Source organism: Enhydra lutris, unplaced genomic scaffold (genome assembly GCF_002288905.1).
Source record: "Enhydra lutris kenyoni isolate GAN:26980312 unplaced genomic scaffold, ASM228890v2 scaffoldscaffold3, whole genome shotgun sequence".
In the NCBI taxonomy this organism is placed as follows: Eukaryota; Metazoa; Chordata; class Mammalia; order Carnivora; family Mustelidae; genus Enhydra; species Enhydra lutris.
This window is the reverse complement of record NW_019154087.1, coordinates 71,643,028-71,660,779: the sequence shown is the minus strand read 5'-3', so window position 1 is coordinate 71,660,779 and position 17,752 is coordinate 71,643,028. Positions and strand designations below refer to the sequence as shown.

The 17,752-nt window shown below is 45.7% G+C and overlaps 1 protein-coding gene across 4 annotated transcripts in view; it reads right to left on the bottom strand.

Annotated features, from left to right (window-relative positions):
* LOC111152645 (epoxide hydrolase 2) overlaps window positions 1-17,752 on the bottom strand; it is a 61,163-nt gene that overhangs the window by 34,164 nt on the left and 9,247 nt on the right. For all 4 annotated transcript variants that reach the window (XM_022511206.1, XM_022511215.1, XM_022511198.1 and 1 more), the window contains exons 3-8: window positions 13,008-13,167; window positions 11,559-11,749; window positions 10,014-10,136; window positions 6,077-6,151; window positions 2,827-2,922; window positions 1,383-1,461 (exon numbers count right to left, since the gene is read on the bottom strand). In XM_022511206.1, the coding sequence (XP_022366914.1) occupies window positions 1,383-1,461; window positions 2,827-2,922; window positions 6,077-6,151; window positions 10,014-10,136; window positions 11,559-11,749; window positions 13,008-13,167 (724 nt within the window). The remainder of the gene's footprint in view (window positions 1-1,382; window positions 1,462-2,826; window positions 2,923-6,076; window positions 6,152-10,013; window positions 10,137-11,558; window positions 11,750-13,007; window positions 13,168-17,752) is intronic.

The window sequence follows — 17,752 nt, the reverse complement described above, 5'->3', positions numbered from 1 at the left end:
ACAGTGTTTCTTTTACTTTTAATGGTGTTCTGGTTTGAATGATAAATTAATTACTAAGTTATCCCTAGGGGATTCAGGGAAGATCATGGTCTAGCTGAATGAAAACAGACAATTTAGTAATTAAATTGGGAAAAAAAAACCTTCATTGTCTTTCTCGACTATCTGGATGAGAAGCTTTCTTTTTGTCTGAAGTGCCTATGCACCATGGAAGAGGTAGTAAGCGACCGTGGAGTAGGAACCATGACAATTAGGGAACAATCATGGCGGCACTCCCCAGTCATGACAGGCTGAATGGTCTGGCTGGTGGTTACCCGAGTGCCAGTTTCCATCAGCTGGCTTCAAACTCGACAAGCTTGCCCTAAACATGGGGGAAGCAGCTCAGAGAAGGGGTAGTGAGCAGCTGGTCTGGCTCACTGGGCACTGCTGCCAGCAGCATGGCTGACACTAGGATTCTGCTGCATGTCTGACTGCATCATATTCCTCTCTTCACCTGGGGAGCTTAACAATTTTGGGACTGAGACCCTCTCTGAAACCGATAAAAGCAGTAGACTCCCTCGCCCCAGGAAAGAGCTTGTAAACCCACACATGGACTCGGGTTCACATGCCCCCAGTGTCCATTGTTGGACAGACGCCATTGGGGATCCATAAACACTGGGTTAAGAATCTGGCCTACCAATTGCCTTAAGATCCAGCAACTCCACTTCTGGGTATACAGCCCAGAGAATTGTAAAGGAGGAACTCAAGCAGATATTTGCACATCCATGTTCAAAGCAGCATAATTCACTTCAGCCAGAAGGTGGAGGAAACCCAAATGTCCATCAGTGGATGGGTGGATAAACAAAATGTGGTCTGTACATACTATGAAATATTTGGCCTTAAAAAGGAAGGAAATTGTGATATATGCTACAAGATGGATGAATCTTGAAGACATTATGCTAAGTGAAATCAGCCAGTCACAAAAGGATAAATTTTCTATCATCCACTTAAAGATGGCTAGAATAGTCCAATTCCTAGAGAGCAGAAGGGTAGTTGCCAAGGGGCTAGGGAAAGGGGAATGGGGAATTAGTGCTTAATGGTACAGAGTTCTGCTGGATAGGAAAGTTCTATGGCTGGATGGTACATCCAATACCCCACATCCAGCACGAGATTTTCTCTCGGCACAGGCAACTGGGTCTCTTGTATTCATTCAGAGTACGGGAGCAGAGACATCTGAGCCCAAAGGGTACAGACAAGGGTCACTACAGGAGAGGGGAAGGGCAAAGTCGGACTCCCTCTAAGGGCTGTCTGCTCTGACCTGGGACCAGAGGGAGACAGTACAGCTGGAGAGCTCAGACAGTCAGAGGGATAATCAACATAGGGCAGCTGTGAGACAGTTAACCTACCAGGAGGAGCTGACGACTCTCCATAGCCTTTCATGTCCAGAGCTAGGACCCGGAAACCCGCCTGAGCCAGAGCAGGGATCTGGAAAACAAAGAGTTCAGGGACACCCAAGAGTGGTCTCCTCAGTCTTTTACAGACACTCCTTCTTTGCTTCCTTCTATCCATGGTCTTGTAAATGGCTCAACTCAAAGTGCCCCATAGCACTATCTGGGATCCTTGCCATGAGGCTGGAATGAGCCCACCTGGATAGGGCTGACATGGACAGTGGTAGGGTCTGTGTACTGCATCTAATACTACATCTAAGAGAGCACTTTTCCTAGCAAAGACCTTGGAGATTTCTATATTCATTACAAAGACTTCCCAGCAGGTGGCATAAAGAGTACTGAAGAATCTGCCTTCTTCTCATCTGCAAAGATGGCATGTTGTCTAGCACAGCTCTGAGGTCTGGACCCATCTCTGGCTCTAACATTTCTGAGGTATCAGTCATCGTTGGAGATGACGCTCCACTGTAAGGTTTCGGCTTCTTCTTTTTTTAAAAAATTACTTTATTTATTTATTTATTTGAGAGAGAGAAACAGAGAGCATGGGAGAGAGTGAGCATGAGCTGGGGAAAGGGCAGAGGGTGAAGGAGAAGCAGCTTCGCCACTGAGCAAGGAGTCCGATGCGGGGCTCGATCCCAGGACCCTGGGATTATGACCTAAGCTGAAGACAGATTTTTTTTTTTTTTTAAGATTTTTTTATTTGACAGACAGAGAACAAAAATAGGCAGGGGGGCAGGAGAGAGAGAGGAAGGGAAGCAGGCTCCCCGCTGAGCAGAGAACCCGATGCGGGGCTCGATCCCAGGATCCTGGGCTCGATCCCAGGACCCTGGGATCATGACCTGAGCTGAAGGCAGAGGCTTTAACCCACTGAGCCACCCAGGCACCCCTAAAGACGATGTTTAACCGAGCCACCCAAGTGCCCCAAGGTTTCAGTTTTGTTTTTTTTTTTAAAGATTTTATTTATTTATTTGACAGACAGAGATCACAAGTAGGCAGAGAGGTAGGCAGAGAGAGAGGAGGAAGCAGGCTCCCCACTGAGCAGAGAGCCCGACGAGGGGCTAGATCCCAGGACCCTGGGATGACATGAGCCGAAGACAGAGGCTTTAACCCGCTGAGCCTCTCAGGTGCCCCAGGTTTTAGCTTTTTTTTTTTTTTTTTTACATTTTTTTTTTCAAATTTCTTTTCAGCGTAACAGTATTCATTGTTTTTGCACTACACCCAGTGCTCCATGCAATACGTGCCCTCCCAATACCCACCACCTGGTTCCCCCAACCTCCCACCCCCCGCCCCTTCAAAACCCTCAGAGGTTTCAGCTTCTTAATGGCATTCTACACTGGGCCACACCATCTACACCTTCCTCTCCCTTCACCTTGACTGGAGCAGACCTTCCCCCAGTTTCCTTTACCTGGTACCGCCAAGAGAACCAGCTCTCAGGAAATCCATGGCAGAGACACACAGCAGGTCCAGAACCTAGCTCCACAAAATGCAGACACACCCCAGGCTGTAGCAAAGAGAGGTGAACAGTAAGTGACCACAGTGCCAGGCTGGACAGAACCAGTTCGTCTTCCGCAGACCGCTCTGGGCCACCTCCGGGTACTGCCAGACCTCATAATTTCTCAGCTCAAGGCCCCGATGCCAGAAGATGTTCAAGAAGACACAACTGGCCAAACTGCAATAAAGCCTTTTATAAGAACACAGAAGGCCAATATTCATGTTAACGTGTGGAATTATTTTGTTTAAAAAAATGTTTCTCACTTGAATGCAAAATCTTTTCCAAGCTTTGCTACATTTCTAGTGCTCTGGGCTGTGGGTCTTAGCCTACTAGAGCTCAATGTCTGTGTTCTCTCCCTGGCCCATGACATTTTCCAGACCTCCGTCCACTTCCTTGCAATGGGTGTGGCCATATGACTGAGTTCTGGCCAATGGCCTATGAGAATGAAGAAATGTGTGCTACACCTGGGCCCACATAAACCTCCCACGCATTTTCCCATCTGTACCTGAAGAGTTTGGGCCTTGGGCAAGGAAGAGCCAACAGAAAGGAAACGGGATCCTTGTTGACTGCATGGAGAGAGCCCACTCCTACCCTACAATGGGGTGTCTGGCAAGCAGGGAATGAACCTGATGTTGAGCCAATGGAAGCTTGGGATGGTTTGTTTTAGTTCAGTACTTAATCTCCTCCAATTATTACCATGTGGTCTAAGCACACGAACTAAAGCAGTATCCAATCAGAGTGCCCTATTTTCCCTCAAAAGTATGTATCTCCAACTTTCTAATGGAAATAACTGGGAGAAATAAGATTTGCATATGGAAATTCAGTTGGAAGAATTCTACAAAGCTGCATCTCAGATTACTCCAAGCTCGTGTTCCAAATAGGAAGTTTCATTCATGATTCCCAGCGAGTTCTTCTGCTCGAGAAAACATGAGGCTGACATTTCACAAGCTCTATCGTGGTCTACAGTCTTATCAGAATCTGTTTCATTGTCTATTAGTACTTGGCAAAGGAAGGATCTAATTCTATTTCTTATATTGCAAAGTGTTGTAGTACTGATGTCTGGTGACATGATCCTAACCTGCCCCTGCTCTAAATGGATCCTAAACTAAGAGACTCCTTTTTGCTGCTCAGCATCGAGTAGCTCAGCAAATGCATGTACTTTCCCATCCTTTAAATGATATGTTAATAAAATTGCCAAAAAGCCAGAAAACGAGAAAGACCTAACCCAGCTTGGGTGGCATTAGTATTCAGTGGAGATCGATGGAATAGCACCCTGGAGAGTGGGGCTTGGCTGGGGCTCCCCTGAGGTCACTGCCCCAGGCCTTTAATTTGGGGTGAGGACAGAGGGGGTGATAAAGCGGTTCTGACCACCCTCCTTCAAGGTCAAATGAGAAATGTATTGAAACTGACCAGACCTACAAGCCTCAAGAGGATTATGTCCACGGGGTTGAAGACACAAGGCCACAGGCCAGACCCCAGGCCACAGGCTGAGAGCCCCAGATCCTCACTGATACTGGAAACAAGGTCTTAAGGGACCTCAGGAAGCGTTCACCCCTTCAGCAGCACCCAGGGTTACAGGAGGTGCTGGGCTGATGCTCACAGTAGCTTCAGCCTTTTTTTACTATCCAGTTCCCACTCATCCTTTCACGCCCACTTCACCATTACCACTGAACGTTCCCCGGTACAGCCTCCACCTTCACGGAGCCCATCCCAAGAGCGCCGGAGCACTGCTACCAGACAAGGACCCTGTCCTGGGTTGGAACTGCAGGAGCTGGGAATGTGTATCTCATGTAGACTACAAGATTCCTGAGGTCTTAGATCCTCCACTCATCTCAGTATTTCTCTCTGTGCCCCACAAACAACAAATAATAAATCCTTGAGGGGCTGTCCTCCAGGCAGCAGGGCTTCCCCTGGGTCGGCAGACCTGCCCGCTCACGCCACTAGCTCTCCTCTTCATCAGCTACAGTTGACGGAGCACGGAGTCACTAGGTACAATGCCCCGTGGTCTGCATGTAATATTTCCATGACCGTGGACCCTTGCACAATGTGGAGATAAGGGGCACTGACCTCCCATCTGCATAGTCGGAAATTGCATATAAATTCTGACCCCCCAAAAAAACTCAATTCCTACTAGCTTCCTGCTGATTGGCAGTGTTACTGATAGCAGGTGATGAACGTCTATTTTGCGTTATGTATATTATATACTATAATCTTATAAAGTGAGCTAGAGAAAAGAAAATGTTCTTAAGAGAATCACAAGGGGGGAAAAAAAAATCACAAGGAAGAGAAAACACATCTACAGCACTGCACTCTACTAAATCCTCAGATAAGTGGACCCACGCCATCCAAACCCATGTTGTTCAAGGGTCAAGTGTAATCCATACAAGAACACAGAGGGGACATATCAGCATCACCTCGTTATAAAGCTGTGTATGCAAACATTCAGAGTGACGATAATGTATCTAAATCTGTAAACTTAGTGCCAAAGCCAGGATTCACACTGGTTCTATCTGGCCCCAAGCAACCGTCCCATCTTGTTTTGTTGTTTTGCGTATGAACTGACCTGTAGCTCTAGGTCGCTTCCCATTTAAATGGGACCAATGACAAATAAAGGAAAAGATTCCAGGGTGAATCCATGAAGACATTTTAACACCCTACTCTGTATCTTGGCTAGATCAGGAGTCGGGGCCCCTCTGCACATGGCCTTGGCCTTGCCGTAACCCTGACCACTGGATGTTTTAATGACCACTTCTGTCTCTATATTCTCGCTATGGGTTCTTTGAGGATGGGTCTGTCTTGTTCCTCACTGCATCCCTCGTATCTGGCCCAAGCCTGACACCAAGGCAGTGCTTGATGAGTATCTGCTAGACGAAAACAAGCTCTCCCCAGAACACAGGCCAGGCACACGCACTTTAGCACTCTGGGCTACTCAAGGCCTCACATGACCTGTCTTCCCACAGGAGTCTGACCACATCTGTACACTGCTTTGCATATCCTAAGGCATGACCCTTGTCTTCTGACTTTTAAGGAATGAGTAGATGGAGAAATATTATTTTCCTGTGAACAGTGGGTATTCAGGTACCCTTGATATTTAACAAATGTCCCTGCAGGTCATTGTAGATGGAGGGAGGCATCAGCTGACTGGGAGGGAGCGCTCACATACCTTTATCGGCACATACCCATGGCTCACGTCGCTCAGACTGCATGGGATTGGAAGAGGGGCTGTGGCGCGGGGAAGCTGGAAGGAAAACAGGGACAGTGAGAGAAGCAGCAGCCTCCTTCTGGGAGACGTTCTCAGAGACGGTTTCCAGAAGTCCAGAGTGTTGGCACAGGCACCTGTGCCATGGGCTCCTGAGTCCTCCCTGCCCAGCCCCGTCCCTCTCCTGCGAGCACACAGTTGTATTCATCTCCACCTCCCTTTCAGTTCAGTGCAGCCCATGATCGAGTCCTTCGGACAGAAGAGCGTGGCCTGTCAGCCTCACCCGTTAAAATCCCCATGCAATTCTCTACATACTCTACTGCCCCCCGCTTCTGGCTGAGAGCCTGGTGTGACTCAGGAAAACACAAGGGGAGAACAGTGGGTCCTCTATCAAACCTGTGTCCTTGAATAGCTGCCTTAAGCAAAGGCCCTGGCCACCACCACCCGAAACTTTTTTACACCAGCAAGAAATAAACACCATCTGCTCTAAAACGCTGAGATTTCGTACTTCAGTGACTATAATTCTTCCCTATGGCAGTTCCTCAAGTGGTCAGCCAGGCTCATGCTGGACACCATCAGGAATGCGAAGTTCACAGAGCATCACTGAATGGCTCCGCTGAAGGGTCCCTCCCTCACGCCGGCCAAAATCTGGCTCTGGGCCTTTGTATTAGTCTGCTCCAGCAGCCATAATCACGTGCCACAGGCTGGGTGACTGAAACAACAGACGTTTACGTCTCCCAGTTCTGGAAGCCAGGAGTCCAACACCTTGGTTGGTTCAGGCTTGGTTCCTCCTGAGCCCTCTCTGTTTGGCTTTGCACCTCCAACCTGGGTCCTCACGTGGTCTTTCTTCCGTTCTGTGTCCTGATCTCCTCTTCTTATGAGGACAGTTGTACTAGATTAGGGCCCACCTACAATGACCTCATTTTATCTTCATCACCTCTTCTAGAGGTTGTGTCTCCAAATACATTCTGAGATTCTGAGGCTTTAACACAAATAAATTTGGGGTGGGACGAGGCAGAGGTCGGCCAGTAAGAGCCTTCTGCCCACAGGCCCCAGCTGGGGTTGTCTGGAGTCCCAGGAGGATAGGTAACATCTTATATGATATCTACGTAAAGAACAAAATCCCTGAACAAAAGGTCCTTAAGGGGCTTCTTCACGTTATTCCTGTGAGCTGTCTTCAGATAGAAATGACAAAGGACAGTAAGTGAACTTATTTACAGGAAGTGACATATTAGCAACTCCTACTGCTAGATCGCTCATCTTTAGTCCCAAAGGTGTGATCTAAGGAAGCAGCTCCAACTTCTTAGGTGCGAGAAATAAACTATGAAATGTACCTCCTTTTTTAAACATGGAAGAGCTTGCATAGACGTCCTCAGTGGGGGAATCAGAAGGCAAGCCCCCTACGACCGTGGCACCTGGAGAGGATTCAGGGTGTGGCAGGAGGGATGGGCAGCTGGGTGTCCTTTGATGGCAAGGAGCCTTGTCTGGCCTGAGGGAGCCAAGACATGGACCAAGGGCTAGAGTCCCTTGGGGCCCTTCTGCTGAGGTATCCCTGGCTTCCTAGTGGATGTCTTACTCTCTGATGTGAGGAATTTGAGAAACAAGACAGAGGATCACAGGGGAAGGGAGGGAAAAATGAAACAAGATGAAACCAGAGAGGGAGATGAACCGTAAGAGACTCTTAATCTCTGGAAACAAACTGAGGGTTGCTGGGGGGCAGGGAGGGATGGAGTGGATAGGTGATGGACACTGGGGAGGGTATGTGCTATGGTGAGCACTGTGAATTGTGTAAGACTTTTGATTCACAGGACTGTACCCCTGAAACAAATAATACATTATATGTTAATTAAAAAAATAAGGAATAATTTTCATCCTTCCTTATAGCTTCTCCCTACTTTGGAGAAGACAGGTGAGGCATGGCTTACTTTCCCAATTATAGGACAGTTATCTGTGACTCGTATGACGAGGGGACAACTAGTAAGTGGGACAAGCAGGTGGACGCTGGGATTCTAAGTCTGGGACGTTTTCTCGTCTGCTGCATGAGACTTCTAGGCTTGTAGGACAGATCGAGCTTGGACAATTTACGGCTTTACAATTTACAACTTTACGGCTGTGAAGTCATTAGACAGACATTTTTATTTATTCATTAAAGATGAAAAGTCAGGGGCACCTGGGTGACTCAGTCGGTTAAGTGCCTGCCTTCAGCTCAAGTCATGATCTCAGGGTCCTGGGATCCAGCTCTGCACGGGGCTCCCTGTTCAGTGGGAAGCCTGCTTCTCCCTCTCCTTCTGCCCCTCCCCCACTCATGCTTGCCCTCTCAAATAAATAAATAAAATCTTAGAAAAAAAAAAGAAGGGGCGCCTGGGTGGCTCCGTGGGTTAAAGCCTCTGCCTTCAGCTCAGGTCATGATCCCAGGGTCCTGGGATGGAGCCCCGCATAGGGCTCTCTGCTCAGCGGGGAACCTGCTTCCTCCTCTCTCTCTGCCTGTCTCTCTGCCTACTTGTGATCTCTGTCAAATAAATAAATAAAATCTTAAAAAAAAAAAAAAAAAGATGAAAAGTCAATTGTCCCTACCATGGGGGGGGCTCAACTGTGTCCCCTCCAAATTCATCTGTTGAAGTCTAAATTTCCAGGGCCTCAGAATGTGACTGTGTTTGGAGATAAGGTTTTAAAAGAGGTCATTAAAGTTAAAAAAAAGAGGTCACTGGAGCAAGCCTATTGGAGTCCGAATACAACCTGGCTGGTGTCCTCGTAAAAGAAGAAGACATTTGGACACACACCGGGGAAGACCATGTGAAGATGCAGGGAAAATGCGGCCATCCACAAGCCAAGGAGAGTGGTCTCGGAAGGAACTGCCCTTGCCAACACCTTGATCTTGGACTTTTGGCCTCCTGGTGAGACTGCTGTCTCCACCATGCAGTCTGTGTACTTTATGGCAGCTCAGGGAAGTGGACACAGTGCCCTCTGAGAGCACGTTGGGAAGGCTGGGCCATCCAGCTGGCTCAGCCAGGTGTATACCCCCTTCTCCCAAGCACTGCATTCCTGCCAAAGCCTTGTATAACCACCACCAGCACTCTGGGGCTCAGTGCGATCCAGCGGAATGGAGATCTTAGGCAAACTCAAAATAACAGAAGGGGCTAATCCCCAGGCAGCCCTCCTGCGGCATCATGAAGGGCACCCCATCCTCTCTGTGACAGATGGTTTCAACCACTCGCGTGTACCAGCAGTATGACCAGCCAGACCAGGAGGGGACTGGGCTCCCTATCCCCGCTGGGGCAGACCTAATAGCTAAATTCCCAATATTTACTCTAAGAGGTCAAGTCTAAAAAAAAATTTTTTTTTAATTCAAAAATTAAGAATAAATAAATAAATACAGTGAAGTCTGGTGGCTTTCAAAGGCTCCGCTCCTCCCTTGGGTCTTGGTTCCTCCGACTCTGACTAGTATAGATTGTTGTTCTCAGAGCATTGCTTTTCTGCTCACGGCTGCAGAGAAAGAAGTTCTTCAAGGACAGCAGTTTTTTGATTTTATGATAAAATAATTTATTTTATGATAAAATAATTTATTTTATGATAAAATAATCTTGCCATCGCCATTCTTTGTTTTTCTCCACCACTGAGGACATCCATCCAATCCTGAACACTGTCCCAGCCTCCTTCACGTTCAAGGATATGACCCAACTGGACATTATCTAAGTATTCCTTTAGTACTAGATCAGATATCCCCTTCCTTCTCTGATCTTCTCTTCCATCTGGATATATCACCCAGGAGGTGAGCAGCTGGGATCCTGCGCCAGGAGCATCGAACTCCCGGAAACAGTCCCCCCTCACTTGCTGTGTCTCCTGCACCCCTCAACACAGAGGAGGGGCAGGAAACCCAACCCAGCGCAACCCCAGGAGTTACCTGCACCCCAGTTACTCTCTCCAGTTCTGCCAGGGCTGTATCTGTGTCACGGACGAGGATGGTGACCATCCCCAAGTCACGGGCCGGCTTCAGATTAGCCCCGATGTCATCCAAGAACACAACCTGAATCCAAATAGCAGGGACACTAGCATCACTCTCATCCAAAGCAAAACTCACCCGGGAGGGACAGCACCAGAAAGACACACATTAAAATGGGAATAGTGGTTTTTTTGTGATGACAAGGTGAAGAATTACTTTTTTCTTCATATATTTGTTAACTCTTACAAATACTGAATTACATCAAAATATCCATAAACACAGAGAGATGTACAGATTCCCAGAGACATGTGTGGGTTTCAGCCTAAATTCTGAAACTGTAAAAAAAATTAAGGAAGGATATAAACTTATCAGGGTGACATTAAAATTCACCTAGGGAATCAACATGTATGAACAGACCCCCGCCCCCAAATCTGGAAAAGCACTGTAATAAGGGCAGATACTAAAACCAGTTATGAAGCTACGAAAGGTAAAACTAAAAAGTGGGGTGCTAGAAGAGAAATAGACATATCAATGAAATAGAAGAGAGCTGAGGAATGAACCCAATTATAAATGACAATTTGTGTTGTCCACCCGGCAAGGAAAAATGGTACTTAAAAGATTATATAATTATCTTAACTACTTGGGGGAAAACAGTAGATGCTTCCTTCGCATCATCTTCCCCCAAAATAAATTCTGAATGGATCAAATATTTAAATTTTAGAATTTAAAAAAAATCCTTAAAGTCACAGAAAAAAGCGTAAGTGCATTATCATCTTGGATTAGGGCAGGCCCAGACTTCTAAGAAGCTCATCCAACCCAAAAGCCAGAAGTGAGAAGATCTTTATTAATAGGCATATTAAAATTCAGAGCACTGTTACAAGGCTTAATCCAGGGGTTGAGAAGAGCAGAAGCAAAGTTTAAAAGGAGAGAGGACGGGTTCTAGGATTGAACCCGGTAAGGATTCCTGTAAGGATTCCCCATGAGGGAGTTCAGGGTTCCATCCACCAGCTTGTGGAGGGGGTAGAGCCAACAAGAGAGGGTTAGAAACATCGGGGAAAGGTATTTAAGGATGGTCTAATTGCCTTTTTGAAAACTGTAGATGGGGCATACAAAGAAAGCAGAGTTTTGAATAGATAATTAGAGACAGTATGAAGACAGAACTTTGGGGTGCCTAGAGGAGGCAGCTCTAATACTGGAACTCACCCTTTGGTAGGGTGACCCTTACCAGCCTTGTGGTCTTGGGAAAATCTCCCAGGGTCTATGCTTCTTTGTAGGCAAACTGAGGCAGCTGGTCTAGCAGTTTGACAATACCTGTTTTGACCTATAAAAGTCACAGAGAGTGGCCCATGCCCATGGAAGTCCTGGCCTGGGAGAATGGGAACCTGCCGCTGGACCAAGCATCAAACCACTAGGCCCCAGAAGTCTTCCACCTGCTCCCTCCTCCCTTTTTCTTATGTGCACTATCTCTAGAACATTCTCTTTCACTCAAAAGAAGTGTCCACATACCTCACTGGGGCTGGCCTTCATGGTTTCCAGCACAAACTTGTAGATCTGAGGATCAGGCTTGGTCATTCCGATCCTGCATGACTCTATCAGGAAGTCAAAGTGCGGCCTCAGCTGACACAGCAGCTGGGCCAGGCTGCCCCTCTGAGCGCTGTCGTCCAGCCAGTCGTTGGTGAGGACGCAGGTGGTGTAGCCTGAATGAGAAGTCACCAGTGACTGGACCAGATACAGAACTTTGCTCTGAGAAGCTCAAGTTACCCCCCACAGGCAACCCCAAAGAAGGGGCCACACAGGGTTCTTCTTTGCATCAACTTCTTGATGCCCAGCTTCTAAACTGACATGCGGGACAAGAACCATTTTTACCCATAAGCACCTCCTGACACTGAGACAGGAGAGTAAGCAAACCGGGTACGTGAAGGGCTTCCAGAAACACTGACAGAAACACTATTGCTAAATATTCCTTACAACTGTAGCGCAAGAGATTGTGATTTTCATCAGCTCATATGCCCTTGGCCACCTTGGGAGTAAGCAGGACAGACCTCACCATCCACTTTTACATATGAGCAAACAGAAGCTCGGACCAATCATGAGGTTCCCAGAGCTACACAGTGAAGGCAGAACCGGACCGGCTCAGAATCCTGCCTTTGGACTGGCCCTCCAGGGCTCCTGCCAAGTCGGTGTTACTGAACACTCTGCTCCATTCTCTTTCAAAATTCCTGCCTTGGCTTCTGGAGACTGCATTCCCATTTCAAAACTAGAGGAATGTCGACAAAGATAGCATTATTCCCCCCGGCTTTCTCTCCCTAACCAAGAAGGGGAAGAAGCAGGGGATGCTGGAAATAAGGCACTGATGAGTCAATGGTGAGACCCTTTGCATGAAACGTGAGTGAGAAACACGGACATGGGATGGCTCAGCCATGACCCTGGAAGTCTACTGTTAAGTGGGTAGAATGATTTCAAATATGCCTGTGACAAACAGCTGGGCTCTGACACTATGTAAATGTCTACTGGATTAACTTGATCCCACGTCCCAGACCATTTGACACCCTCTGAGTTCATGTCAGCCAGCTCACAGCTCAGTCGCTTTGACATTTAGAGGTTGAAATGATCATAGTTGCTTTAAAGGCCTTGATTTTCAATCACTGTGATAAGAGGTTGGGTCCTTATGGTCATTACTAAGTGTCACTGGAGGGAGAGAATTTTGCTCACAAGGCAGTCTCTGGCACAAACTGCTCTATTAAGTAAAATACTTTCATTTTTTTCCCCAACTATTCTGATAGTGCTGTTTTTGGCCATTTGATAAAACTTACTTTGGGGCTGTTTTTAAGAATGGCTTTCCATCAAAGTCCAGAAGATCTGTGCTCTCAGAACACATTTGGATGTATTCTGACCTAACCCTCCCAAGGGTTCTAGTGCGGCTGATTGAGAGAACAGCCAGTACTGGCTCCTTACCCTTCTTTCTGAGCGCAAGAGCAGCCTGAAGCATGGGATAGTTGATCTTTCTTGCTGCAACCGCCTTGCCAAAGAGCTGACTTACAGAGAAATTCTCAGGGAGGCGGACTCCTGAGTCCTCAGAACATTTCCTGCAGTCTTCTTCCATAAGTGGCACCCACTGTGAAAGGGAATTGATGAGGATATCAATTGGTATAATCCTTCAGAATAGTTTCTGGCAGCATTTGCTAAATCTGAACACATGCATTCTCTGTGGGCCAGCAATTCCACTCCTAGACCTGCACCCAACGGAAATGTCCATATATGTTCACCAAAAAGACATGTTCGTCTATGCACTTGCAGCAGCACTATTTCCAAGAGCCCCAAACTACAAGCTACACAAATGCCCCTGTTTATGGCCTGAATGTTGTTCCCCCAAAATTCGCGTTAAAGTCTTAAGCCCTCGCATCTCAGAAAGCAACTGTCCTTGGAGGTAGGGTCTTTAAAGAGGTGATTAAGGTAAAATGAGGTCATGAGGGGGGCTGAATCTAATCTGACTGGTGTCCTCGTAAAAGCAGGAGATTAGGACACACACACACACACACACACACACACACACACACACAGAGGGAAGACGGTGAAGACACAGAAAATGGCCACCACAAGACAAGAAGAGAGGCCTCAAAAAAAAACCAATCCTGTCAACACCTTGATCTTGGGCTTCTAGGCTCCAGAGCTATGAGGAAACAAATTTCTATTGTTTAAACCACACAGTCTGTGGTATTTTGTTATGGCAGCCCTAGCTGATAGCAGCAAAATGGATTGTGGTATGTTTACATACTACCATAGCAGCACTATTTGGAGTAGTTCCAACTGAAAAGTACCCAAACCCCAATAGCACACTGATAGAGAGCTCACAAATAAACCCATGCATACATGTATGGTCAGTAAATTTACAACACAGGAACCAAGAATATACAATGGGGAAAGGACAATCCCTTTGATAAACGGTGTTGGGAAAACTGGACAGCCACATGGAAAACAATGAAACTTAACGGCTATCTTTGCCATAGACAAAAATCAACTGAAAATGCGTGGAAGACTTCAATACAAGACCTAACACCGTAAAACCCCTAGAAAAAGATGTAGGTGGTTAAGTTCCTCAACAGAGGTTTTGGTGATGATTTTTTGAATCTGACAACAAAAGCACAAATAAACTATTAGGACTACATCAAAACAAAAAAGCTTCTGGACAGCGACAGAAACTACCCACAAAACAAAAAGGCACCTACTGAATGGGAGAAGATATTTGCAAATGATATCTGATAAGGAGCTGATCTCCAAAATATATAAAGAACTCACACAACCCAATGGAAAAAAAAAAAAAGAAAAGAAAAAAAAAAACCTGGTTAAAAAAATGTATGGAAAACCTGAAAAGACATTTTTTTCCAAAGAAGACATACAGGTGGCCAACAGACACATGAAAAGATGCTCAACATGACTAATCATCACGGGAAACACAAATCAAAACCACAGTGAGATATCACATAGCAGCTATTAGATTGGCTATTATCAAAAAGACAAGAAATAACAAATGTTGGTGAGGATGTAGAACACTTGTGCATTGTTGGTGGAATGTAAATTGGTGCAGCCACTATGGAAAACAGTATGCAAATTCCTCAAAAGATTAAAAATAGGGCTACCATATGATCCAGCAACTCCATTTCAGTATTTATCCAAAGCAAACAAAAACACTAACTCAAAAAGATATCTGCACCCCATGTTCACTGCAGCATTACTTATAATAGCCAAGATATGGAAACAACCGAGGTGCCCATCAATGGATGAATGAATGGATAAAGAAAATATGGTATATAAATTTAATGGAATATTATTTGGCCATAAAAAAGAACAAAATCTTGCCATTTGTGACAATCTAGATGAACATCGAGGGCATTATGCTAAGCGAAAGTCTGACAGAGAAAGACAAATACTGTATGATCTCTCTTATATGTGGAAATTAAATTCAAAACAGAAACAAAACCAAAAAATACAAAAAAGGCCAAACTCATAGATACGGAGAAAGTGGTTGCCAGAGGCAGGTGGTAGGGGACGGGGTGAGAGAAATGGGTGAAGAGGGGGTCAAAAGATAAAAAGAAAACAAAAGATACAAATGCCAAAATTGATGCAAGATAAAATATAAAACGTGAGTAGACTAAAACCATTAATGAAATTGGAAAAATAATGGAAGTATTTACCTTTCTATAAAAATAATAAAACATTTCTAGCCTTAGACTGTTACACAAGTAAAAAATATATAAATACAGTTTAGTGGGAGAGTTACATAAGTAAATTTGCATTTTAGGGAGGTCATCCCAGAAACAGTGAGAAGGAGTGGAGGAAGGGAGAATAATTAGAAGAGAATTTTCACAAGTTCCACCTTCACTATCCACCTACCAGCATTAGTGGCCAAGAACTCCATCTTCCCTTCTGTTGCCATAGATAATGGTCCATTGCTCTTACCAAAGCTCAACCCCTCCATCCAGATTCCATCCCTCTCTGCTTCAAGGACATAGCACCAGGGGGTCTCCCTTCCTTATTCCTTTATCAGCAGTCTCCCTCCCTACTGGATCATTGCCATCAGGATGCGAGCACATTGTTACCAGAAAGTAAACCTCTTTCTTGATCTTATCCCCTCCTCCTTCTACTGCCCCATTTTTCTGCCCCACTTTGTATCAAAACTTCCTGTAGTGTTCAAACCTTTTCTCTCCTTTTTTCGTGAACATAGTCTGGTCAGGCTTTTATCTCCACATTCCACTTTCTCTTGTCAAGGTTATCCGATGACCTCCATGCTGTGTTACTGCATCTAATGGGCACTCGCTGACTCTCCTTTTGCCTGACCCATCCGCTGCACCAACACAGAGGGCCATTCTCTTCATCTGAAACTTGATAAATCCTTGGCTGCCAGGGTCCACACACTGTCCTGATTCTTCTCAGACCAGTCGAAATTCATTCTCCGTCTCTCAATCTGGGTCCCCTTCATCAACCCCATCTTTAATATTAGAGTACCCCGGACTCTGGATTCTCCATTTATACTCCCTTTCCCAGTGATCACGCTGAGTCCGGTGACACTAAAAATGCCATCTATATACTGTGTGTGTGTTCGGCCTGGACATCTTCCGTCAACTCTGGGTTTGTATATGAGGCTGCCTACTGCACACTCCATTTGGAGATCAATAAGCATTTCAAGGGCGCCTGGGTGGCTCAGTTGGTTGAGCAGCTGCCTTCGGCTCAGGTCATGATCCCGGACTTCCAGAATCAAGTCCTGCATCAGGCTTCCAGCTCCTTGGGGAGTCTGCTTCTCCCTCTGACCTTCTCCTCTCTCATGCACTCTCTCACTCATTCTTTCTCAAATAAATAAATAAAATCTTTAATAAAACAAATAAGCATTTCAAATTAAAATACCCCAAATCAGGCACATGATTTCCCAGCCCCACAGCAGCAAATAGCAACTGATATTGTCAGTTGGTTCTGGTCAGAAACATTTGTTACCCTTCACTCCTCTCTCATACTCACACTCAATCTATCAGGAAAGCTTACGGGAACTACAGTCAAAATATTCCAGATTTGGATCACTTTTTACCACTTCCCCCAGTATTACCTTAGTCCAAGCTACCACCATCTCTCACCTGATCTTCCAACAGCTTCCTTAATTAGTCTATAAAGCTCCTTGCCCTTTTCATCTATTTATGCAGCAGCAAGAGGGAGGTTTTAAAAGTATCAGTTAGGCGCTGGATTTGAGGCTTGTCTTCCCATCTCCTTATCTGGCTGGCTGCCTCCTGAGTAAGACTTTTCTTTGGGGCGCCTGGGTGGCTCAGTGGGTTAAGCCTCCCTGCCTTCGGCTCAGGTCATCATGATCCCAGTGTCCTGGGATTGAGTCTCACATCAGGCTCCTTGCTCAGCAGGAAGCCTGCTTCCCCCACTACCTGACAGTCCCCCTGCTTGTGCTTGCTCTCTCTCTAAACCTTTCCCTTGCTGCAAATATATATACATAATGTCACTTCACTGCTCCAAATCTCCCAATGCCTTTCCTTCTCAGGGTGGGGAAAAAAAAAAGGATAAAGAGATCAGAGTATCTTCATACAATGGAATATCATGCGGCAATGAGAACAAAACTTGGGACTGCACACAATGGTATCTATGATTCTCACAAATACAGTGTTGAGGAAAAGATGCCCAGATAGAAAAGATTCATCTGTGCAGTTCCATTCAAAATACAAAATATGTAAAAGTGATCTCTAAGGCTGGACATCAGGATGGTTAGTTACTCTTGGAGGGGTAGTGTCAGAAGGGGTGTTAGGTGGGGTGCCTACAGTGCTAATTATGTTTTATTTCTTAATCTGGGTGCTGGTGACCTGAGTGCATTCAGTTTGTGCAAAAATTCATTAAACTGTATACTTTGTGCACTTTTCTGTTTGTACTGTATACAGAAAAGAAAAAAAATTTTTTAGAGTCAGACACTTAACCAACTGAGCCATCCAGGTGCCTTGAATACACAAATAAAAATTAAAAGACATTCACTTCCAGGATATAATTTTTTTTTTAATTTTATTTTTTTTTATAAACATATAATATATTTTTATCCCCAGGGGTACAGGTCTGTGAATCGCCAGGTTTACACACTTCACAGCACTCATCATAGCATATACCCTCCCCAATGTCCATAATCCCACCCCCCCCAACCCCCCTCCCCCCATTAACCCTCA